The following is a 24,322-nucleotide window of genomic DNA, read 5'->3' as shown; positions in this document are numbered from 1 at the left end:
TCCATTCATGAGATACCCTCCTCCATGACCTAATCATCTCCCAAAGGTCTCACCTCTTAATACCATCACATGGGGAGGGGTTAGGATTTCAACATACAAATATTGGAAGGACACAAACATTCAGCATGTAACATTTGTCATAGCTCAGATACTGATTTACTGAACAGAGCATATTACATGGCAACTGTATGTTAAAATATAGTTGAGCACTTAAAACATCCTGGTCCTTTTTCTTCCAGAGCACAGAAATGCCCGTGTCTCTTTCTCTTTTCTTTCCTTCTATTTTTTTTTCTTTTTTGAGAATTCGTGATGCCTATGTTTCACAATAAGAAGGAGATACAGAGAATGATTTAGTTACATAGATACTCTATAGCATATATTTTTATTTTCAAGCATTTTCATGTAATGTCATTTTTATCTTGTTTAAAATGTATTTATTTTTAAAGTAGGTCCTTTTTAGTTATGTATTTAAAATACAGTAGAGTGCACATGTCAATCCCAAACTCCCTCTCTCCCCTACCCTTCCCCGCTGGTAACCATAAGTTCATTCTCTAAGTCTGTTCCATGTCTCTTTATGACAAGATTGAATACTCTTTGCTTCACCAGGGGAGGTGAATAGGCTTTAGGAATTCATCTTGATATTCCTTTTCTTACAATAGAAACAATAATAACTACCTCAGAGTATGTGAGGATTTTGGAATTCCAGGATGGATAGCCATTCTGTTAACCTGAATACATTCCTCCTGTGCAGCACTGCTCTAGGGAGAGTGGTCAAGATTTTCCGTCAACAAATCCAAATAATACGTAATGATTCACCTTTGGTGGGATCTCCAGAAATGAAAGGACAGGCACAATTTGAAGTAAACATGGAAGAAGAGACAAGATGACTTGAATGGAAGCTATTTCTAGGCATTTTAGGGCGAAATGAACTCATGGTAGAAATAAGTAATGGAAAAAACTAAAGAAGTAGAAATTGATTGGATGAAATAAGACAGTTAAATAAGGGAATCTCCAACTATCTCGAGCACATCAGGTTCAAAATAGCTGGTCAAAACTGACCCTTATTATCTCATTTCAAATCATGTGATACCTCCCTCAATCAAAGATACAAGTTACATGTTATTGCTGGACATTCCACTTTTATTAAATATGGGATTTCTGGGCCTTCCCTAGTGGCTCAGCAGTAAAACAATCTGCCTGCAATGCAGGAGACTCAGGCTCAGTCCCTGAGTAGGGAAAACCCCCTGGAGGAGGAAATGGCAACACTCTCCAGTAATCTTGCCTGGGAAATCCTATGGACAGAGAAGCCTGGTGGGCTACAGTCCATGTGGTCGCAAAAGAGTCAGATACTACTTAGCAACTAAACCACTGAAATATCTATATAGTACCTTAATCAGAACTGTTATAAGGTGGCCTGGGTACTTTTTCAGAATTGTCTTCAGAACGACAAGGTACAAATAAACAGAGGGAATTTACAGGGCAAGAACAGCAGGGCAAAAAAGGTTATAGACATCTTATCTTGTTCCAGATTCTCTATACCAATCATAAAGGCAGAGACCACTGACTATCAGAAATTTTGGCCTACCTTGATTCTGGGCCTTGTTAAGAAAAAAAAATTATCCAAACTTGGAAATAAGCCAAAAAGATCATTGCCTGCCTATCAAAGCATTGTCTGACAAGTCAGCCCAAAGGTCATCTGCTTCTGGGAGGAGAGAAGTTCATTCAGTTAGATATTATCTATGGTTTTCCCCTATGAGTAGTGGGCTATCAGCAACAGGACAGGTTCTCCACCGCTGACCCAGCTTTCCATCTGTTTTTGCATAGCTTCAGACTAAGGATAATTTTTACAATCTTAAGTGACTGGGTAAATAATTCATGGGGTGGCAAAGAGTCGGACACAACTGAGTGACTGAACTGAACTGAACTGAACTGAAATATCTAAAGAATATTTTGTCACAGGTGAAAAGTACATGAAATTCAAATTTAAGTGTCCATAAGGTTGTACTGGAATATAGCCAGGCTCATTCAGTTAGATATTGTCTGTGTTTTTTAACTTTACACACGCCTTACTTTTTGCCTCTTTGTAGGCAAGGTTTGCAGACCTCTTACCTAAGGGTTGTAACTGTGTTTTATTGTTTCTTATTGATAAGGGTTCAAACTCTGGTGGTAGTTATCTTACATCAGAGCACCTAAGTTGGTCAAGATTCCCTAACTGTGAGGCACCATATAACCCAAGGTCACTGTGTCCCTGCAATGGTTCCCCTCCGAGTAGTGAGCTATCAACAGGACAGTCAGCAGACAAGCTCCTAGGAAACCACATTCAGGAGGAACTCCCAGCCTCCTGCCCTTTCAAAGGAGCACTTCAGTCTTTCACTTTGCCATTTCATTTTATAATTTAAAAGAAACAGAAGAAAACTTTACATTGCAAGAAAATTTAAATCTTGAGCAAATAATGAGTGAAATTTTTTACTGTTTTAAGTAAACAGGATATGGGAAGCACCCAGTGATGTTTGAATGAAATTATACTGGTGTGGGGTTTCAGTGTTTTACTGCTGTAGGGAAAAAAGGAAGTTCACCCCTCCACAGCCATTCTCACACCCCCAGAGTAAAATCTTTGCAACATTTCTGTCTATCAGAATATCACTGTCACCCAGCATTTTGTTGAAGAGAATTCAATCCATCCAGAGAGTTTAAATTGGATTATCCCAAATGAGGGCTGGTGCAAAGTGAAAGGGCGGGTGGGGGTAGGGGGTGCCCATCTAGTGTTGAGTGATGAAGACAGAAATCTGGATTCTGAATCTAGTTGAATTGGACTTTGATTGGGGTAGTTAGGGTTGAAGTTGGCCCTGGCCCCGTGGACCCAGGCTGGAAGTTAAGGAATGTTTTATCCCCTGGAAAACCTGCCCCATAGCCAGAGTTTGTAGGTCAGAAAGGTTATCATTATCCAGCAGCACGTTACTTTGTTTTTTCTTTCTGTCATCCCAGAGTCTTGGGCCAGCCAACCCCACCTCTGCTCTGTCTCCAACGACTTAACAGAAAGGAGCAAACCCCCGGTTGAGTCGCGGGGATGAGACCAGTCAACCGCACCCCGCCCCGCATTCGCAGCTGGAGGCAGCCTCAGCGAAGAGCCTGTCCCCTCATCGCCACGATTCTCCCTCCCCCGCCCCCGAGAACTTTTGGAACAAGATGGGCCTGGCTCTACAGATGAGGCCGAGCTTGCCATGGATATGAGACGGCGCCAGAAGCGCTGCTCTTCCTTGTCGGGTTCTTGTGAAAGTTAACGGAGCCGATGAGAGTGCAAAGCACAAAGTCTGGAACAGCATAAGCTGTCAATCAACGGTCCCCATTATTATCACTATCATGAACCCGTTAGCTACAACTCGGGGTAAGGCGGGGTGCGGGGAAATCAACAGAGAACCGAAAAGGTCTGCAAAAGAGGCGGGAGGCGGGCATCAGGAATTGAGAAGGGGAGGCGGGGGAGAGCCCACGCCAGCAGCCAATCCAGCTGTCCCCGGGAGGAAGAGGAGGAGCCACCGCCGACCCCGGGACCTCCCTGCTCAGTCCCGCTCCGCGCGCCTGCACCCGCGTAGCTGCTCTGTTCCCCTCCTGCATTCCGAGCGTGGCCTCCGCTCCTTCCTCGTCAGACATGTCCTCAGGTGCCACTCCCGCTGCCGTGAAGGTGAGATTAGTCGTTCTGGCTGTTGCGATCCTCCCTAACCTTTACGTTCTCTCTCCCGTCCGGGGGGACAGCGCCTCTGGGCCGTGCGCCTAGCCGGGGCGCCCCCGCCGCGGCGGGGAGGGTCTGCGGCTGTTTAGCCCGGAGCGGCGAGCGAGGGACAGAAAACCATTGCAGAGTTTGCCATTGCCCTGCCTTTGGTCTCAGCTGCTCACGCAGGGCGAAGGCACGCCCTTCGGAGAGGGGCCGCGAATCTGTACTGCAAGTACCTTTCTGAGCAGATGGGTCAGGCTGGGGCTGCTTATACCACGTGGGTGGGCACTTACAACCCCTGAGGGTCTCCTCGAGCCCTGAGCCCTGCCCGACTTAAACGCTTCCGCTCTGACTTGGCCCTCTGCCTGCGGCCCACGTGGGAAAACTGCATACTTGCTCTTTTGCAAGCTTCCGGCTTTTTGTGTTATAAACGTAGGCCTTCTCCGCTTTGGGGACTCGTCAGAGTATTTACAACACGGAAATGGAGTATAGCAGTACTGGGCCGCTCCCTGTTTGGAGACTTCTGGCTTTAACCTGCTTTGCTGTTGTTTAGTCGCTAAGTCGTGTGGGACTCTTTGGGACCGCATGGACCACCATAGCCCACTAGGCTCTTCTATCCGTGGGATTTCCCAGGCAAGAATACTGGAGTGGGTTGCCATTTCCTTCTCCATGGGATCTTCCCGACCCAGGGATAAAACCCCCGACTCCCGCTTGGCAGCGAATTCTTACACCATTGAGCCACCAGGGAAGCCCAAACTGCTTTGTGGGGAACCTTGAAAGGTGGAGATCAGTTTCCTTGTGCCCTGGGTCCTCAGAAGTCTCCGTATAAGGGATCATTGTGCTGTGGGAGCTTTGACCAGAGGAAGGCCCTAGTTCCGAGGTTTGCAACGAGTTTCCCAGGGGCTTTTAAGCACTTCTTCCTGTTGGTCCTGGTTGCGGGGGGAGAATGTAGAATTACAGTCCACAGAAGTAAATTAATGATCAAAGTTAACATCGCTTTCAGGCCTAACCAGCTAAGAGGTCAGTTAACTTGTCTGGCTTTAGACATTCTTGGCTGATGAGATAGGAAGGTCCATGATTCCACGTTTTGTGGAATCAGTTTTCAGTTCCCCTGGAGAAAGCAACGGAGAAGGCAGTGGCACCCCACTCCAGTACTTTTGCCTAGAAAATCCCATGGACGGAGGAGCCTGGTAGGCTGCAGTCCATGGGGTCGCTAGAGTTGGACACGACTGAGCAACTTCACTTTCACTTTTCACTTTCATGCATTGGAGAAGGAAATGGCAACCCACTCCAGTGTTCTTGCCTGGAGAATCCCAGGGACGGTGGAGCCTGGTGGGCTGCTGTCTCTGGGGTCGCACAGAGTCGGACACGACTAAAGCGACATAGCAGCAGCAGGAGAAAGCAAATCTGTGGTCAGTGTGTACTCAGCCAGAGTGATTTCCTTAGTAGCCCTTGTAGCTATCAGAGATGCTAGAGAAAAGGGGGTGGGGTGGACAGAGTTACAGTCACACTTAAGATACTAAATTCCTTTTCCCATTTTGAAAAGAATCTTGCATTAAACAAGTATTTGTAGACTGTCTCTTCCTTATCAGTCATAGAGAACAAAGCAGAATTTTTATGAAGCTCTTTTTCATTTCAGTAAAATGAGAACCTTACTGTAGGGTTTGCTGGGACATTAGAATTGTATTGTCTTTAGCACATGGCTGAAACTTATTCAGTGGTAGCGCTTCCAAGTGAGGGAGTTGAGATTAATTTTGATTGTCTTTTTTCCAAAAATTAAATTAGGTTGCAGCTTTCAGTGGGCAAGCAAGAAACTATTGCCTTTCTCTTACAGGAATACACTTAAAGTGACGTTAAAGACAGAGAGGGGTGATATTTAAAACAGTCTCACTTAACCTTGTTTGGCATTCTCCCTACCACACAGTTTCCCTGTAAAATCAGTGCAGTGTATTTAAGTGAAGAATGGGCACTGTGATTAGAACTCTGATATACATATTGAATGATATATATTTGTTCTTGACCAGCTGCTGAATATAAAATAAATAGGTACAAATAATGCTGGGCCTGCCTGCTGACTTCTCTTTGGAGTCAGAACAGGTGAAAACTTTGCTGTTGCAATTCCTTCATTCCTACACCATGTCTGCCAGGCTGTTGAGGCAAGATCCTATATAAAGAACATGAGATGCTAATGTCCTGAGCAATGAAACGAAAACCATATCCTAGCCCCAGATCATAAAATGTAGAGTTAGAGTGTCCCTTAAGACCATATAACCACACATATCTCTTTTTTCAGAGGCCCAGAAAGGTCACCTAAAGAGTCCATAATTACACAGTTGGACCTAGACAGTGATTGAACTGGTGTAGATATTCCACCAGTTAGATGCTGTGAGCCATTTCTGAACTCTGACATGTGTGGTCCCTGTGCCCTGTTTTACTGTGTTGAGAAAGGTCATGCAGCTTTAAGGAAGAGGGGTTATAAAGTGTGTCCATAAGCAAGCAGCCTCCCAAGTGCCTTCTGGACACTCTCCCACAGAATTAATAGCAGCCATTGTCTGAGAGGACCTCAGAGATACCATATCCTACAGCACCAGGCATGGGTGGGTGGCATGCTTAACCATGCAGAAGGTTTGAACCAGCCTTTGCCATTCTGAGGGGCTCCTTTAATGGGCCATGGCTCCCTTAGGCAGCTGCCCAGCTTTTACTCTGAGAGATTAAAAATCAATCTTGTTTACATGACCGCTATGACAAGGAGGGGGTGTGGTCCCATCATAGTTGGGTAGTGGGCTGTAAACAAAATGGTAGTAAGGGGGATGATGGGCAAGTTATGGAGTGTAGACTGTAGAGAACAGACCTTTGAAACTCTCCTTTTTGCTGGCTGAGTGTAGACCTTACACTGAAAAGTCCTTGAGTGACCTTAAAAACTGGTAGACAACCCGCAGACCCCAACTGGAAACCAGATGACAATGAGCCTTTGTTTTTTGCCTAGAGACCCAAGGACAGGACGGTTCCTCCCTTAGTAGAACTGTCCTGAGCATTGTTGGACAATAAACAAACACATCCTGGGTCCCTTCTCCCCACAAAATGCTGGTAGCAATCCCCCCAGTCATGGTGACGGCCAGAAATGTCCCCGTGTGTTCCTAGGCACCTCCCAGGAGAGCCTCCGTACTTGGTTGGGCACCCCTGAGGCAGAGACCGCCTGGTGAGGAGACGACACAGCCAGGGTTGTGTTCTGAGTAGCAGAGAAAGACAGAGATAAGGGCTTGTTGTTGAATTAAGGAAAGCTTTTTTTTTAATTTTACTTTAGTTGGAGGTGAGAAGGTGTATAGAAACAGTGACAGATATAAATGCATTATTTCATTTGATTCTCATAGTTGTACAGATTAAGGAAAGGCTGGGCTTAACTGGTAGCTAAGAATCTGCCTGCAATGCAGGAGACCCAGGTTTGATCTCTGGGTTAGAAAGATCCCCTGGAGAAGGGAATGGCAACCCACTCCAGTATCCTTGCCTGGAAAACTCCATGGACAGAGGAGCATGGCGGGCTATAGTCCATGGTGTCACAAAGAGTTGGACATGACTGAGTGATTAACACTTTGACCCATTAGAATAATACCTTGACTTTGCAAGGAGAGCTGGGTTAAATTAAAACCATGATGCTCTGAACCTGCAGTTATTTTGGATTAGCGCCCCCACCCCAAGACCTTAGTTAATGTTACTTGTTCAAAGACCCATTCTCCAAAAATAGTCAAATTCTGCTCAATGTCACTAATCATCAAAGAAATACAAATCAAAACCACAATGAGATCACTTCATACCTGTCAAAATGGCTATCATCAAAAAGCCGACAGGACTTCCCTGGTGGGCCAGTGGTTAAGAGCATGCCTACCAATGTAGGGGACATGGGTTTGATCCCTGGTTTGGGAAGATTCCACGTGTGCAGCAACTAAGCACCCGCACCACAGTTGCTGAGCCTGCACTCTAGAGCTCGAGAGCCACGACTACTGAGCCTTCATGCCTAGAGCCCATGCTCCCCAACAAGAGAAACTACTGCAGTAAAGCCCACAGACCACAGTGAAAAGTAGTAGCCCCTGCTCACCGTAACTAGAGAAAAGCCCACATGCAACAATGAAGACTCACACAGCCAAAAATAAAGGGTCTACAAATATCATGTTGATGGGAGCAACCTAAGTGCTCATCAACAGATGAATGGATAAAGAGGTTGTGTGTGTGTGTGTGTATATGCACAATAGAATATTAGCCATTAAAAAAAAAGAATGAAATTCTGCCATTTGCAACAGTGTTGATGGACCTAGAAAGTATTAGGTTTAGTGAAATAACTCAAAGACAAATACTCTTTATCACTTGTATGTGGAATCTATGAACAAATGTCTATAACAAAAAAACAGACTCAGAGAACAAGCTAGTGGTTACCAATGGGGAGAAGGAAGGGGATGGGGTAAGATAGGGGTATAGAATTAAGAGATACAGACTACTATGTATAAAATTAAAAACCAAAAAGGATATAAACATGGGAAAATATAGTCAATATTTTGTACTAACTTTGAATAGAGTATCATTCAGTTCAGTTCAGTTCAGTAGCTCAGTCCTGTTTGACACTTTGCGACCCCATGAATTGCAGCACGCCAGGCCTCCCTGTCCATCACCAACTCCCGGAGTTCACTCAGACCCACGTCCATCGAGTCAGTGATGCCATCCAGCCATCTCATCCTCTGTTGTCCTCTTCTCTTCCTGCCCCCAATCCCTCCCAACATCAGAGTCTTTTCCAATGAGTCAACTCTTCGCATGAGGTGGCCAAAGTACTGGAGTTTCAGCTTTAGCATCATTCCTTCCAAAGAAATCCCAGGGCTGATCTCCTTCAGAATGGACTGGTTGGATCTCCTTGCAGTCCAAGGGACTCTCAAGAGTCTTCTCCAACACCACAGTTCAAAAGCATCAATTCTTCGGCGCTCAGCTTTCTTCACAGTCTAACTCTCACATCCATACATGACCACTGGAAAAACTATAGCCTTGACTAGACGGACCTTTGTTGGCAAAGTAATGTCTCTGCTTTTGAAAATGCTATCTAGGTTGGTCATAAATTTCCTTCCAAGGAGTAAGCATCTTTTAATTTCATGGCTGCAGTCACCATCTGCAGTGATTTTGGAGCCAGAAAAATAACTGTTTCCACTGTTTCCCCATCTATTTGCCATGAAGTGATGGGACCAGATGCCATGATCTTCATTTTCTGAATGTTGAGCTTTAAGCCAACTTTTTCACTCTCCTCTTTCACTTTCATCAAGAGGCTTTTTAGTTCCTCTTCACTTTCTTCCATAAGGGTGGTGTCATCTGCATATCTGAGGTTATTGATATTTCTCCCAGCAATCTTGATTCCAGCTTGTACTTCTTCCAGCCCAGCGTTTCTCATGATGTACTCTGCATAGAAGTTAAATAAGCAGGATGACAATATACAGCCTTGGCCTACTTCTTTTCCTATTTGGAACCAGTCTGTTGTTCCATGTCCAGTTCTAACTGTTGCTTCCTGACCTGCATATAGGTTTCTCAAGAGGCAGGTCAGGTGGTCTGGTATTCCCATCTCTTGAATAAATTTCCACAGTTTATTGTGACCCACACAGTCAAAGGCTTTGGCATAGTCAATAAAGCAGAAATAGATGTTTTTCTGGAACTCTCTTGCTTTTTCAGTGATCCAGCAGATGTTGGCAATTTGATCTCCGGTTCCTCTGCCTTTTCTAAAACCAGCTTGAACATCTGGAAGTTCACGGTTCACGTACTGCTGAAGCCTGGCTTGGAGAATTTTGAGCATTACTTTACTAGCGTGTGAGATGAGTGCAATTGTAGTAGTTTGAGCATTCTTTGGCATTGCCTTTCTTTGGGATTGGAATGAAAACTGACCTTTTCCAGTCCTGTGGCCACTGCTGAGTGTTCCAAATTTGCTGGCATATTGAGTGCAGCACTTTCACAGCATCATCTTTCAGGATTTGAAATAGCTCCACTGGAATTCCATCACCTCCACTAGCTTTGTTTGCAGTGATGCTTTCTAAGGCCCACTTGACTTTACATTCCAGGATGTCTGGCTCTAGGTGAGTGATCATACCATCGTTATTATCTTGGTCATGAAGATCTTTTTTGTACAGTTCTGTGTATTCTTGGCACCTCTTCTTAATATCTTCTGCTTCTGTTAGGTCCATATGATTTCTGTCCTTTATCGAGCCCATCTTTGCATGAAATGTTCCCTTGGTATCTCTAATTTTCTTGAAGAGATTTCTAGTCTTTCCCATTCTGTTGTTTTCCTCTGTTTCTTTACATTGATCGCTGAGGAAGGCTTTCTTATCTCTCCTTGCTATTCTTTGGAACTCTGCATTCAGATGCTTGTATCTTTCCTTTTCTCCTTTGCTTTTCACTTCTCTTCTTTTCACAGCTATTTGTAAGGCCTCCTCAGACAGCCATTTTGCTTTTTTGAATTTCTTATCCATGGGGATGGTCTTGATCCCTGTCTCCTGTACAATGTCACGAACCTCATTTCATAGTTCATCAGGCACTCTATCTATCAGATGTAGTCCCTTAAATCTATTTCTCACTTCCACTGTATAATCATAAGGGATTTGATTTAGGTCATACCTGAATGGTCTAGTGGTTTTCCCTACTTTCTTCAATTTTAGTCTGAATTTGGCAATAAGGAGTTCATGATCTGAGCCACAGTCAGCTCCTAGTCTTTTTTTTGCTGACTGTATAGAGCTTCTCCATCTTTGGCTGCAAAGAATATAATCAATCTGATTTCAGTGTTGACCATCTGGTGATGTCCATGTGTAGAGTCTTCTCTTGTTTTGTTGGAAGAGGGTGTTTGCTATGACCAGTGCGTTCACTTGGCAAAACTCTATTAGCCTTTGCCCTGCTTCATTCCGTATTCCAAGGCCAAATTTGCCTGTTACTCCAGGTGTTTCTTGACTTCCTACTTTTACATTCCAGTCCCCTATAAGGAAAAGGACATCTTTTTTGGGTGTTAGTTCTAAAAGGTCTTGTAGGTCTTCATAGAACCGTTCAACTTCAGCTTCTTCAGCGTTACTGGTTGGGGCATAGACTTGGATAACCGTGACATTGAATGGTTTGCCTTGGAAACAAAGAGATCATTCTGTCATTTTTGAGATTACATCCAAGTACTGCATTTCGGACTCTTTTGTTGACCATGATGGCTACTCCATTTCTTCTAAGGGATTCCTGCCCGCAGTAGTAGATATAATGGTCATCTGAGTTAAATTCACCCATTCCAGTCCATTTTAGTTCGCTGATTCCTAGAATGTCGACGTTCACTCTTGCCATCTCCTGCTTGACCACTTCCAATTTGCCTTGATTCATGGATCTGACATTCCAGGTTCCTATGCAATATTGCTGTTTACAGCATCAGACCTTGCTTCTATCACCAGTCACATCCACAGCTGGGTATTGTTTTTGCTTTGGCTCCATCCCTTCACTCTTTCTGGAGTTATTTCTCCACTGATGTCCAGTAGCATATTGGGCACCTACCGACCTGGGCAGTTCCTCTTTCAGTATCATATCATTTTGCCTTTTCATACTGTTCATGGGGTTCTCAAGGCAAGAATACTGAAGTGGTTTGCGATTCCCTTCTCCAGTGGACCACATTCTGTCAGACCTCTCCACCATGACCCGCCAGTCTTGGGTGGCCCCACAGGGCATGGGTTAGTTTCACTGAGTTAGACAAGGCTGTGGTCCTAGTGTGATTGGATTGACTAGTTTTCTGTGATTATGGTTTCAGTGTGTCTGCCCTCTGATGCCCTCTTGCAACACCTACTGTCTTACTTGGGTTTCTCTTACGTTGGACGTGGGGTATCTCTTTATGGCTACTCCAGCAAAGCACAGCTGCTGCTCCTTACCTTGGACGAGGGGTAGCTCCTCACGGCCACCCCTCCTGACCTTGAATGTGGAAGAGCTCCTTTAGGTGCACCTGCGCAGCCACCGCTCCTAGGACGTGGGGTTGCTCCTCCCAGCCGCCACCCCTGGCCTCGGGCCGGGGGTAGCTCCTCTTGGCTGCTCCAGCGCTGTCGCAGCCTGGCACTCTCAGCCGCCGCCCCTGACCTTGGACATGGGGTAGCTCCTTTTGGCTGTTCCTGTGCCGTCGCAGCCTGGCACTCTCAGCCACCCCCCGACCTTGGGCATGGGGTCCTCCCGGCTTCTGCCCCTGATCTCGGGCGTGGGGTAGCGCCTCTCGGCCACGCTTGTGCGCTGTCGCAGCCGCCCGCGTATCATTACAAAAACTGAATCACTTAGCTGGAACTCCAACACTTTGGTCACCTGATGTGAACAGCCAACTCATTGGAAAAGACCCTGATGCTGGAAAAGCCTGAACACAAAAGGAGAGGGAGGCAGCAGAGGAAGAGATGGTTAGATAGCTTCACCAACTCGATGGACATGAATCTGAGTAAACTTCAGGCAATAGTGAAGGACAGGAAAGCCTGGAGTGCTGGAGTCCATGAGGTGGCAAAGAGTCAGGCATGACTTAGCGACTGGACAACAACAATGCTATACACCTAAATGAATATTGTAGCATAACTGTACTTCAGAAATTTTTTAAATAGTCAAATTCTGAGGGGTTAGGAGTTAGAACTTCAACATATGGATGTAAAACACAATGGCATCCATAACCATCACCTACTAGGGTGGCTTACAGAGAAGGGCCTCCTGTCAGAGATGGAGCCGCTGGCTCTCACCATGGACCATATTGCATGTTCTGGACAGGCTCCCAGACTGAGACATTTGGCCACGCTCCCAGAGTGAGACATTTGGCCACACTCCCCATACAGCTGACCTTCCAAGATTTTGCAAGACTCTGGCTTGAAGGCCTCACAGCGAGGTCAGCCCATTAAGAGGAGGACTTTTGTCTGCTGTACTTTCAGACCTGTCAGTGGTGACCAAAGCTGAAGGACTGCAGTGCTCAGAGCAGGGGTTGCCGCCAGCTGGAGCATTGGCTCTTTCCTCATCATGGGCTTGACGAACTCAGAGGCAGCCCATCTCCCTGGCAGGGGCTAATCTCACCTGCTTAGGGTTATGGTATTTTTGAGTGTGCCTTCATGGAGTTCTAGGTTCCTCCATGTAGTATTTCCAGGCTTCAAAGGGATGGTGAGTGGTTGTTGAAAGCAAGTGAGGTATGTGAAATCAGTTGCCAGTAGAGTTGCACACAGAGTAAGGCTTAGCATGAACCCTCTGGCATCATTGGAGATAACCATTCTTGCCAGCATTTAGATAGAATGCTTTCACAGTCTCAGAAGAAGTCAAGCCCTCTCTTGTTTTTGAAGAGTCTGACTTGGACTGCAAGTGGAAAAAAAATGTGGGCAGAATCAACTTAATGTTAAAATCTAGCAGTGGCCTTAAATGACCAGGGGATTCTTATTTCCGAACTTTATCTTGTGTAGTGAAGAAATCCTGGCTGGGCAGAACTGGCCCAGAAATTCCATCTCAGACCTTGAACGCTTCTCCTGAGCATTCTAGGGTTGCTTGGATGCATGCCATACCTTGAAGACCTGATAAATATGCATGAGGTCATGGATGGACTGCCCCCTCCATTCTGAGGTGGTTCACTCAGGCGCCCAGAGTTGCATTTCCATGCTTCTGTGACTGTGGTCCAGAACTTGAACCGAGCATCAGTTTCTTCCTAACATGAAGACAGGTTTCTAATTGTTGTTGTTGTCAGTCGCAGTCGTGTCCAACTCTTTGCGACCCCATGGACTGCAGCACACTGGGCCTCCCTGTCCCTTACCATCTCCCAGAGTTTGCTCAAGTTCGTGTTCATTGCATCGGTTCTAATAGGGTAGGGTGTTATTATGGATTCCAGGGTATATTGAGAGGTAATACATCATTGTGGTTGAGTATGAAAACCAGGGTTCCTATCCCAGCTTTGCTCTTTATAATTTGCTCTTTGAAAAAATTTCTTAATTTTTGTGTTTCTGTTTGCTCTTTGGTAAAATGGGTATTAACACAATAGAGCCTATTTTACAGGATGACCGTGGAAAGTAAATAAAGTAAGGCCACTGAAGCACTTAGCACAGTGCCTATGATGTGTAAATGAGAAGACACAGTTCCTTTATCAAGGCAGATACTGTGTTGACCATTTGAATTTAGAGACTGGAGGGGAATGACAAACACCCTCTTCCAACAACACAAGAGAAGACTCTACACATGGACATCACCAGATTGTCAATACTGAAATCAGGTTGATTATATTCTTTGCAGCCAAAGATGGAGAAGCTCTATACAGTCAGCAAAACACAAGACCGGGAGCTGACTGTGGCTCAGATCATGAACTCCTTATAGCAAATTCAGACTGAAATTGAAGAAAGTAGGGAAAATCAGTAGACTATGCAGGTATGACCTAAATCAAATCCCTTATGATTATACAGTGGAAGTGACAAATAGACTCAAGGGATTAGATCTGATAGACAGATGTGCCTGAAGAACTATGGATGGAGGTTTGTGACATTGTACAGGAGGCAGTGATCAAGACCATCCACAAAAAAAAAGAAATGAAAAAAGGCAAAATGGTTGTCTGACAAGGCCTTACAAATAGCTGAGAAAAGAAGCGAAAGGCAAAGAAGAAAAGAAAGGATACATCCATTTGAATGCAGAGTTCTGAAGAATACCAAGGAGAGATAAGAAAGCCTTCCTCAGGGATCAATGCAAATAAGTAGAGAAAAACAATAGAATGGGAAAGATAGAGATTTCTTTAAGAAAATGAGAGATAACCAAGGGAACATTTCATGCAAAGATGAGCACAATAAAGGACAGAAATGGTATGGACCTAAGAGAAGAGATTAAGAGGTGGCAAGAATACACAGAAGAACTATAGAAGAAGATCTTCATGACCCAGATAACCATGATGGTGTGATCACTCACCTAGAGCCAGACATCCTGGAATGTGAAGTCAAGTAGGCCTTAGGAAGCATCACTGCGAACAAAGCTAGTGGAGGTGATGGAATTCCAGTTGAGCTATTTCAAATCCTGAAAGATGATGCTGTGAAAGTGTTGCACTCAATATGCTAGCAAATTGGGAAAACTCAGCAGTGGCCACAGGACAGGAAAAAGTCAGTTTTCATTCCAATCCCAAAGAAAGGCAATGCCAAAGAATGCTCAAACTACTGCACAATTGCACTCATCTCACATGGTAGCAAAGTAATACTAAAAATTCTCCAAGCCAGGCTTCAACAGTATGTGAACTGTGAACTTCCAGATGTTCAAGTTGGATTTAGAAAAGGCAGAGGAACCAGAGATCAGATTGCCAACATCCCCTGTGTCTTCTTAAAAGCAAGAGAGTTCCAGAAAAACATCCATGTCTGCTTTACTGACTATGCCAAAGTCTTTGACTGTGTGGATCACAACAAACTGGAAAATTCTGAAAGAGACAGGAATACCAGATCACCTGACCTTCCTCCTAAGAAATCTGTATGCAGGTCAAGAAGCAACAGTTAGAACTGGATATGAAACAACAGACTGGTTCCACATCGGGAAGGGATTATGTTAAGGTTGTATATCGTCACCCTGCTTATTTAACTTATAAGCAGAGTACATCATGAGAAATGCCGGGCTGGATGAAGCACAAGCTGGGATCAAGACTGCTGGGAGAAATATCAATAACCTCAGATATGCAGATGACATCACCCTAATGGCAGAAAGTAAAGAAGAACTAAAGAGCCTCTTGATGAAAGTGAAAGAGGAGAGTGAAAAAGTTGGCTTAAAGCTCAATATTCAGAAAACAAAATCATGGTATCTGGTCCCATCACTTCATGGTAAATAGATGGGGAAACAGTGGCAGACTTTAATTTTTTGGGCTCCAAAATCACTGCAGATGGTGACTGCAGCCATGAAATTAAAAGATACATACTCCTTGGAAAGAAAGTTATGACCAACCTAGACAGCATATTAAAAAGAAGAGACATTTACCAACAAAGGTCCATCTAGTCAAAGCCATGGTTTTTTTAGTAGTCATGTTTGGATGTGAGAGTTGGACCATAAAGAATACTGAATGCGGAAGAATTGATGCTTTTGAACTGTGGTATTGGAGAAGACTCTTGAGAGTCCTTTGGACTGCAAGGATATCCAACCAGTCAATACTAAAGGAAATCAGTTCTGAATATTCATTGGAAGGGCTAATGCTTAAGCTGACACTCCAATACTTTGGCCACCTGGTGTGAAGAACCAACTCATTTGAAAAGACCCTGATGTTGGAAAAAGTTGAAGGCAGGAGAAGGGGATGACAGAGGATGAGATGGTTGGATGGCATCACTGACTTGATGGACATGAGTTTGAGTAAGCTCCGGGAGTTGGTGACGGACAGGGAAGCCTGGCATGCTGCAGTTCATGGGGTCGCAAATAGCTGGACAGGACATGCCTGAACTGAACTGAATTGGGATTGATAGAGTTATGCCACTGGTGCTTGGGAGTTTCATCCCTTAGTTGTACTTTACCGTGGAACCAACAGGTGGCGACTTTGCCACATCTTTTCACTGCTGGCCTCCATAGGCAGCAAGAAAAAGGTGAGTGATTCAGTTCTCTGGTTTGGCTCAGTTGCCACACTTGTTCTGTATCCCTTATAAGATAATGGGTTTTCATAAACCCATTTTGACTGAAGCCATTTTGACTGGACAGGCTCTCCTGCGGATAATTCCAGTACTAAAAACCATATCCTGGCCTTTCTGAGCTGTAACAGCTCTTGTTTTCACATCCAATACTAAAATAAATGAAATTAAAAGACGTTTGCTCCTTGAAAGGAAAGCTATGACCAACCTAGACAGTGTATTAAAAAGCAAAGATATCACTTTGCCGACAAAGGTCTCTATAGTCAAAGCTATAGCTTTTCCAGTAGTCATGTACAGATATGACAGCCCATAAAAGACTAAGCTTCGAAGAATTGATGCTTTCAAATTATGCTGGAGAAGACTTGAGAGTCCCTTAGACTGAAAGGATATCAAACCAGTCAATCCTAAAGGAAATCAACACTAAATATTCTCTGGAAGGACTGACGCTCCAATACTTTGGCCACCTGATGCAAAGAGCCAACTTGTTGGAAAACACCCTGATGCTGGGAAAGATTGAGGGCAGGAGGAGAAGGGGGTGGCAGAGGATGAGACGGTTGGATGGCATCATCAAGTCAATGGACATGAATTTGAGCAAACTCCAGGAGACAGTGGAGGACAGAGGAGCCTGGTGTGCTGTAGTTCATGGTGTTGCAAATATTTGGACACAGCTTTGCAATTGAACAGCAACTAAATCATGCCCACCGGGGCTGAGTTAATAGCTACCTAGTGCATGGTCACTATGCAGCCAGAGTGGTATGGGCTGAAGCTTAGGGCAGCGGAGGGTGGGCTCCAGGGCACTGAACTTGAGCAAGACCCCAACTGGCATTTCTTATTCACTGCTGTGGTACTAGGCTAGCTTGCCTAAACAGAGAGTGGTTTCACAGCCAAGTCAGGTTTGTTTTGTATGTACGAGTGAGTCCACTGTTAAATCCAGAATGGGAGATGCCTTGGCCCGAGGAAAGAGTCAAGTCAAAGTGGTAGTATTTTTTTAAAAATTATAAAGAAACCAAAAAAAAAAAAACACCCAAAGTTTGCATCCGTAGTAGAATCCCCAAAAGTAGGCTGAGAGTGATTTCAGAGTCATCAACTGAATTTGGCGGTCTAGGTGATGACATGGGCTGAACAGTTCATTGCATCCCCTACCCATCCCAGCTATGATCTGCGATGCTTTGGCAGTACATAAAATGATAAAATGGAGGTGCCAACTGGAGGAAGGATTAGAATTTCATAAAACAGTGTGATTTAAAAATTTTCTACTGAACTAGAATGATTTAAACCCACTGACTTAAGTGAATGAACACTTCCATTGATTTGAAAGCTGCAATAGTGTACTGGTTAGTCTTCACCTATGATTAACAAAGCAGAAAATGTTGAATTGCTATACAGTATTTAACCTGTTGTGGTTTCAACAATGTGCCACAAGGTGGCAGCAACCTCAAAAACTGGTTTAGCCACCTGATTGGGAATGCTTTCAAGGTGCTGTCATATAACCTGATTCTGTAAAAATTTTAAAGTTCTTTGTAAAAATCTTACTCAATTGTGCCTTTTCTTACTGTGCTAATGTCTTTTTCTAGGGACTAGAACTAGTGGGGTAAATGCTTTGCCACATATTAGTATAATTCAACTTGTGTAACCCTATCTGAAAATTATTTAGATATTCAGTTAATTCTTAACTTGGAAAATTTTTTTCTCAAGGAGCTACTTTCTTTCATTGAATAGAAATTTTACTCAGGTGACAACAGATTTAAAGCTAGTCATTGAAAAAAAAAAATGCTCAGGTGACTTTTCATTAGGTTTCTAGTCATGAGTCATCTCTGTAGCTTATTGCTGACAATTTTTTTCCTTTAGGAAGTATCAGCCCAGGGAAAGCTTGCTAATGATTTTAGCTATTTAATTTTTAGTTTACAGTTAATCAGTTATCTTTGTAATTGTTTTTGTTCGTGTGTCTTAATCATCAAATTAGATTAACTCTAGAGGGTAATATCAGGTTTTTTTAATTCAAATTAATCCCTGAGGATAAGCACAATAAAGTTAATCATGCAATATAACACTTAAAAATAATTTAGGACTATGGCCTTCAAATTACTTATATTTACATATGTATGAATGATAGTTGGATTTCATAAATATACATGAGGCTAAATTTAAATTTCTGTATTCCTCTGTGATCCCTTACAGCTCTGATTTTAGTGGCATAGGAAAGAAAATCTCTCATTTCTTTACAAATGGGGTAATGAGAAATCCTTACCAAATGGAAATACCAACTATTTTCTATCCTAGTTGTCTTTTGAACATTTATTCCATTACTTATTCAATAAAGATAATAAAATTGGTTAGAAAGTACTTTCTCCAACCATATTTACTTATCTTTATGTTTGGTTTTATAACTTAAACTAGTTAAAGTACTTTTCTATGCTAATTTGTTATTCAAATAGTCAGTAAAAATGTGATTTAGTCCCAAAAACTGACTCATGCTTTGGTTATTTCTCAAATACAGAAGGCTTTCGAATACTTGTTGAATAAATGACTGCTTTTCAGTAATGCTCAGATTTTTAAAAATAATTTAGGGCTTAGCAGGAATGGAGAAGAGCATATAAGTATGGATAAATGAATTTGCTTAAAATGATGAATTTGTTTCTATTGAAAAATGATCAAATGTGGTATCTTTTTATTGTCTCCTTTAGATTGGAATAATTGGTGGAACAGGCCTGGATGATCCAGAAATCTTAGAGGGAAGAACCGAAAAATATGTGGATACTCCATTTGGCAAGGTATCCATTTATGGAGACATACTAGCTTTTTTCTTTTTCCTTGCTAGCTTGATTTTTTTAAGTTACAAAAAAAAATGTTAATTGCTTTTGTCTTGGCAGCACAGGGCTGCCTGCCCCAGGCGGAGAGGGGCCAGGAGTTCTGCCAACTGAGACGGGGTCCCTAAGGATGCCTTGTACTTGACTACCAAGAACATAGCTTTTAAATACGTACAAAAAATTTCTTAATTATATCCCTAGAAGCCAGATGCTCATTTCAAACACAGGAACTGTACCCTCTAGATCAATGCATTCAAATCAGCTTCTAATTTAGGGCCTGTCGGTCATGCCACAGTCTTTAACAAATGAGAGGAAATATCAAATGCTCTTTTCTTAGTAAACCCTGGCTGAAGGGGAGATTTTGGGGGGACTGAGAATACAACTGCAGAACTGAATTGGAAGTAAAACATTCCTCCTTGTCTATTAAAAGGAGGCTGTTTAGTTTTCCCAGACCATGCGTCATCCAGCCAGGGGGAGGGTGTCTGTCTTCTCCTAATTCCATGGGGGTACTTCCAAACCTGTGGTTCCTCTGATCCTCCTACAAAGATCCCTGCATCTGGCAGTCCCAACCCAAATCCCTCTTTGCAGCCAGGTCCTTAGATTTGATCTCTCATCCTCCCAAGTCCTGCTGTCAACTCGCTGACATGTTTTCTTCACCTCCTAGGTTCTCAGACCTTTATCTGAAACCTAGTTAACACAGCAAATGCTTCCAGTGCTGAGCTCATAAATTGCCTGAGAGTGGCCTCCTACTCCTTTTGCATTTCACTCTCACACACCTGTTCTTGAATCTGCCAAAAACCCTTGACACATCTGTGTATGATCAGTCTGGCATCAGAGTCCCCAGGGGTGCTTGCTACAAATAGATCTTACTAAAAGGTACCTACCCACACACCCTTCTAAGTCTTACATGTCTCTGTGCTAGTAGAGAGGGCTCAGTAAATACCGAGTGATTAAGTTGAACCATCAAATCTAACTCTTTTACGTCTTTAAAATATATCTTCAGACCTCAAGTTTCTGTGAATCCTGTAGGCGAGCAATTGAAAAGGCAGCTTTTTTTGGTTGCTGTATGTATTTTCAAATCACTGACCTGTAACCGTTTTTCATTATGTGCAGCCTTCTGATGCCTTAGTTTTGGGGAAGATAAAGAATGTTGATTGCGTCCTCCTTGCAAGGTAAAGTATTTCAGTCTTTTGAATGTTACTACTAAAGGACAGTTTAACTTAAATTCTGAAAAGAGTATTGGTGCAGATATGAGTTTTTAATGTGTTGGTGGAGCCATAGCATCTGAGTCCTCTTTATCGCTTATGGTTTGGGGGTAGGTTTTATTGACTTAGGAGATTAAAGATCTTGCCCATACACACTTAGGTTGGGAAAATGCTTAGAAGAGTCTAATAACTGATGTGATGATTTGATTAAACTTGAAGCTCTGCTTTCAGTTCTAGCAGCAAGAGGCAATGTTTTCTTCTGTTCTTTTTTGTCTTTTATCAAGATCAAGAAAAACTGTTTTATTCGTGACCCTTTGTTTAATAATAGTTCTGGATCTTTGGGACGGGGTTTCAGGTCCCTGAAGTTGAGTTCTCTATACTCTTGTTCCCTGGACAAGGCTCATACGCTTCCGTAAAGAAAGGAACAAGTCATTTTTCATGATTAGAAATGAGTGAGACTACATATATTAGCTTTCTATTGCTGCATAACAAATGGCCATAGATTTAGCAGTCTAAAACAGCATACATTATCACAGTTTCCAAGTAACCAGAGTGTGGCCACAGCTCATCTGTGTCCTCTTCAGGGTCACACAAGGTCACATGGGTATATGTAAGTGCTTGTTTTTATCCGGAGCTCCAGGTCCATGTTCAAGCTCACATAGTAATCGGCAGAACTAAGTTCCTCAGGGTTGAAGGACTGAGGTTGTCACTCCTAGAGGCTGTCCATGTTCCCTGCATTGTGGCCCTCCCCATGGCCATTTCAGGAGACAGTAACTTGCTTCTGCAAAGCCAATGAGAGGTCTCTGGTGCATGCTGGAAGGAGGGGCCTGATCATGGTAGTGACTTCCAGCTCCTGTGTGCTGTGTTCTATTGGCTAGAAGCATCTCAGGTCCACCCACAGTCGAGAAGGAAGGAATTATTCACAGCATGAAAATGAAGCCCACCCTAAGGTCTGTGCCACACTGCATTTTTGAAACAGAAGTGGCTTTGCTGAAACCAGTGAAACTAAACTTTAGTTTAGATGGTCACACAGGGTTGGTTTCAGGCAACCTTGTTGTTAATCTGTGGTCATTGCTGGAGAAACACTTAATTTCTTCCAGACTTTTAAGAGAAAATAGTTGGTGTTGTAGCCCCATGGTGAAGGTTTTATACTCCTACCAGCTGAACTGAAGTGTGTCGGATTGTGAACCACTCTATGTAGTGGTTCATAACTCCTTCTGATGTTTGAACTTCTATTGAAAATCTAATCAGAGATTTGGAGACCAGCCTTAGAAAAATGCATGTAGAGTAGTAGTCCACTCTCATTGGAGATTTCAGTTACCCATGGTCAGCTGTGGTCCAAAAATATTAAATGGAAAATCTAGAAAGAATTCATAAGTTTTCATTTCTGTGCCATCCTGCTCTGTCTGCTTGGACTAGGAATCACTCTTTATCCAGTGTATCCACCTGTTGTAGGAAAAAACTGCATAGCAGCCACAGGGGGTCTTGTAATGCATTTCCTGTGGATAAGGAGGGGCAGCTGTACTTTCTGGGCATTCATGGACTTCTACCTTCTGAGAGGCCATTTTTGACCTTGGGGTAAAAACCCTGATATGCTTATCTGCAGTTAACGTACAAATTATTTTGATAGTCTTAATTCTGTTGTTAGTGATCAGAAGAGATAAAGTTATTTCAAAATATAAATATGGAATGATATAAGAGATACTGAGTAACAACCCTGTGGTACTGGTTTTTATCATCTGTTTTAACAAATCCTGCCCCTCCCCCCCCCCCCCCCAAAATCGTGGCTGAGAGAGCTGAGTGACTTTGAGGTCACACAGCTAGTAAGTGACAGAGGTAGGATTTAAACCCAGGCAGTTTTACTTCAAAGCCCAAGCTTTAAATCATTGTGGTACACAGTAAGATTTTTGTGTGTCAGTTACTTCCTTGAGAGGCTGCTTATTGCATTTATTATGTGTGAAGACCACTGGTCTCCTGAGACTTAGCCTTGTTATAGTCGAACATTACCTGTGATGTCTGTAGTTTTTCAAGCAGCTCGGGATAATTTTAACTCTGAAATACTGCTTGTAAATATACCCTCTAAGGTGTGAGTTTTTAAAAAATAATTTTAGAAATTGGGTTCCCTTCACTGGCTGTTTCCTGGCACATTGGGTGGGTGGGTGTGGGTGGATGTGAGAGAGAGAGAGTGGGGAAAGAATGTGTGTGTGAGTACTGTTTTTTGTCCAATGAATGAACTACTCATGGCAGTCCAGTTCTAGGTACCAGCAGAGAATACAGATAAGGGGCTCACCCTCTCAGCACTGATGCTAGTGGGAAGACGGGTGTTGAGAAGGAAATATATAGTTTGAGTGGCCAGTAGGTGCCAGGAAGAAAAATAAGGTTATGGGTAGTGATGTGTTGTAGATGCCGTGGTCGTGGAAAGCACGCCTCTGGGGAGGTGACATGGGGGCCAAGCCTGAGCAGCCAGGCCAGCAAGGCCAAGCAGGCGGGGCGGGAGAAAGGCGAGGGCTGAAGCGGCCGTTTGCAGGCTGGGCCCAGATGACCTGAGGGCCATGGTGAGGTGTTTGGATTTTGTGTGAAGTGTGACAGGAAATTATTAGTGGCTGTATGAAGTTTCCTGGGGCTGCCACAATAAGAAGCCACAGGCTGAGTGAAATGGGAGTTTGTTCCTTACAGTTCTGGAGGCCAGAGGTCCGAGACCAAGGGATCATCAGGATTGGTTCCTTCTGAGGTTAGGAGGGAAGGCTCTGTTCCAGGGCCCTCTCTTTGCTTGTAGAGGACTGTCTGTCTTCTCCAGGAATCTTCACATGTTCTTCTCTGTATGTGTCTGTCCAGATTTCCTTTTATAAGAACACCATTTGTGTTGGATTAGAACCCACCCTAATGACCTCATTTTAACTTAATTACCTCATTCAACAGCCTGTCTCCAAATACAGTCTAAGAATTTGGAGGGGACATAATTCAGCCCATAACAGTGGTGGTGTGTGAGATGACCCCTTCCTGGACCATACCTGCTGATGTCAAACAACTGGGAAATCTGGCATTTTAAATGTTTAAAAATTTAAATTTATTTGGGTGATCGGGCAGAAAAGAATAGAGAGATTAAACTGGAAACTGGAGTTTCTATTTCTGTCTGTTTCTTCATGGGCACCTCTTGTTTTCTGTGTTGTGGCTTAGGGGAGACCAGATGCCTCGGATTCTGGGGTATTGGTGCCCTACAGGATAGACATGGCATGTCTTCCCGGGGAGTGAATTCTAAGTTAGCTGTTACCTACTCTCAATAGGAAAGTCAATGTGGAGAGTAAAGTAAGTCTGCACTTTAAAACCAGATAGTTTAAAGTCGGCCGGTAATTGCCTGACCTGTTTGCGTTCTTCCTCTGCCAAGGAAAGCACTTTGCTGGAAAGGGCTGGAAGGCACTGCTGGAAATGAGTTTTCTTTTCCAGGAGTGTGAAAATGCCCTGCTCACTCCTCTCCTGTGTCTACTCTCCTTCCTTAGGCATGGGAAGCAGCACACCATCATGCCTTCGAAAGTCAACTATCAGGCGAACATCTGGGCTCTGAAGGAGGAGGGTTGCACACATGTCATAGTGACCACAGCTTGCGGTTCCTTGAAGGAAGAGATTCAGCCTGGCGACATCATCATTATTGATCAGTTCATTGACAGGTGAGCAGTCACTTAAGATGCTTCGGGCTCCTGTAAGGTCATTCCCAGCCCCAGGGGATAGTGTAGGGACTTGGGGGAGAGGTGGCACAGGCCTATAGAAACAAAACAGAATAATCCTCGTGAACTCTCAAGTTCCTAATTCCCAGCTTCAACATTTATCAGTTTGTAACTTTTAAAGATAAGAATTCTTTGAAAAACAAATTACTTCATATTTCTTTAGAATTAGGTGTCTAGGCAATATTTTTTTCCCTGTTGTCTCACAAACTTTTTTATAGTTGATTTGTTCAAATGACGATCCAAAGAAGCCTGTTTTTCCGTTTTTTTGTCCTTTAGTCTTCCC

The 24,322-nt window shown here is 43.5% G+C and overlaps 1 protein-coding gene across 1 annotated transcript in view; it reads left to right on the top strand.

The window, feature by feature from the left end:
- The first annotated feature begins 3,465 nt into the window (after positions 1-3,465).
- Positions 3,466-24,322, top strand: part of LOC102405993 (methylthioadenosine phosphorylase) — a 46,952-nt gene continuing 26,095 nt past the window's right edge. Inside the window, exons 1-4 of the mRNA XM_006067054.4 lie at positions 3,466-3,679; positions 18,990-19,076; positions 20,226-20,284; positions 23,815-23,982. Coding sequence (XP_006067116.1) covers positions 3,647-3,679; positions 18,990-19,076; positions 20,226-20,284; positions 23,815-23,982 — 347 coding nt within the window. The 5' untranslated portion in view covers positions 3,466-3,646. The remainder of the gene's footprint in view (positions 3,680-18,989; positions 19,077-20,225; positions 20,285-23,814; positions 23,983-24,322) is intronic.

This window comes from Bubalus bubalis, chromosome 3 (assembly GCF_019923935.1).
Source record: "Bubalus bubalis isolate 160015118507 breed Murrah chromosome 3, NDDB_SH_1, whole genome shotgun sequence".
Classification (NCBI taxonomy): domain Eukaryota; kingdom Metazoa; phylum Chordata; class Mammalia; order Artiodactyla; family Bovidae; genus Bubalus; species Bubalus bubalis.
The sequence above is the reverse complement of the archived record's forward strand: the minus strand, read 5'-3'. Positions and strand labels throughout refer to the sequence as shown.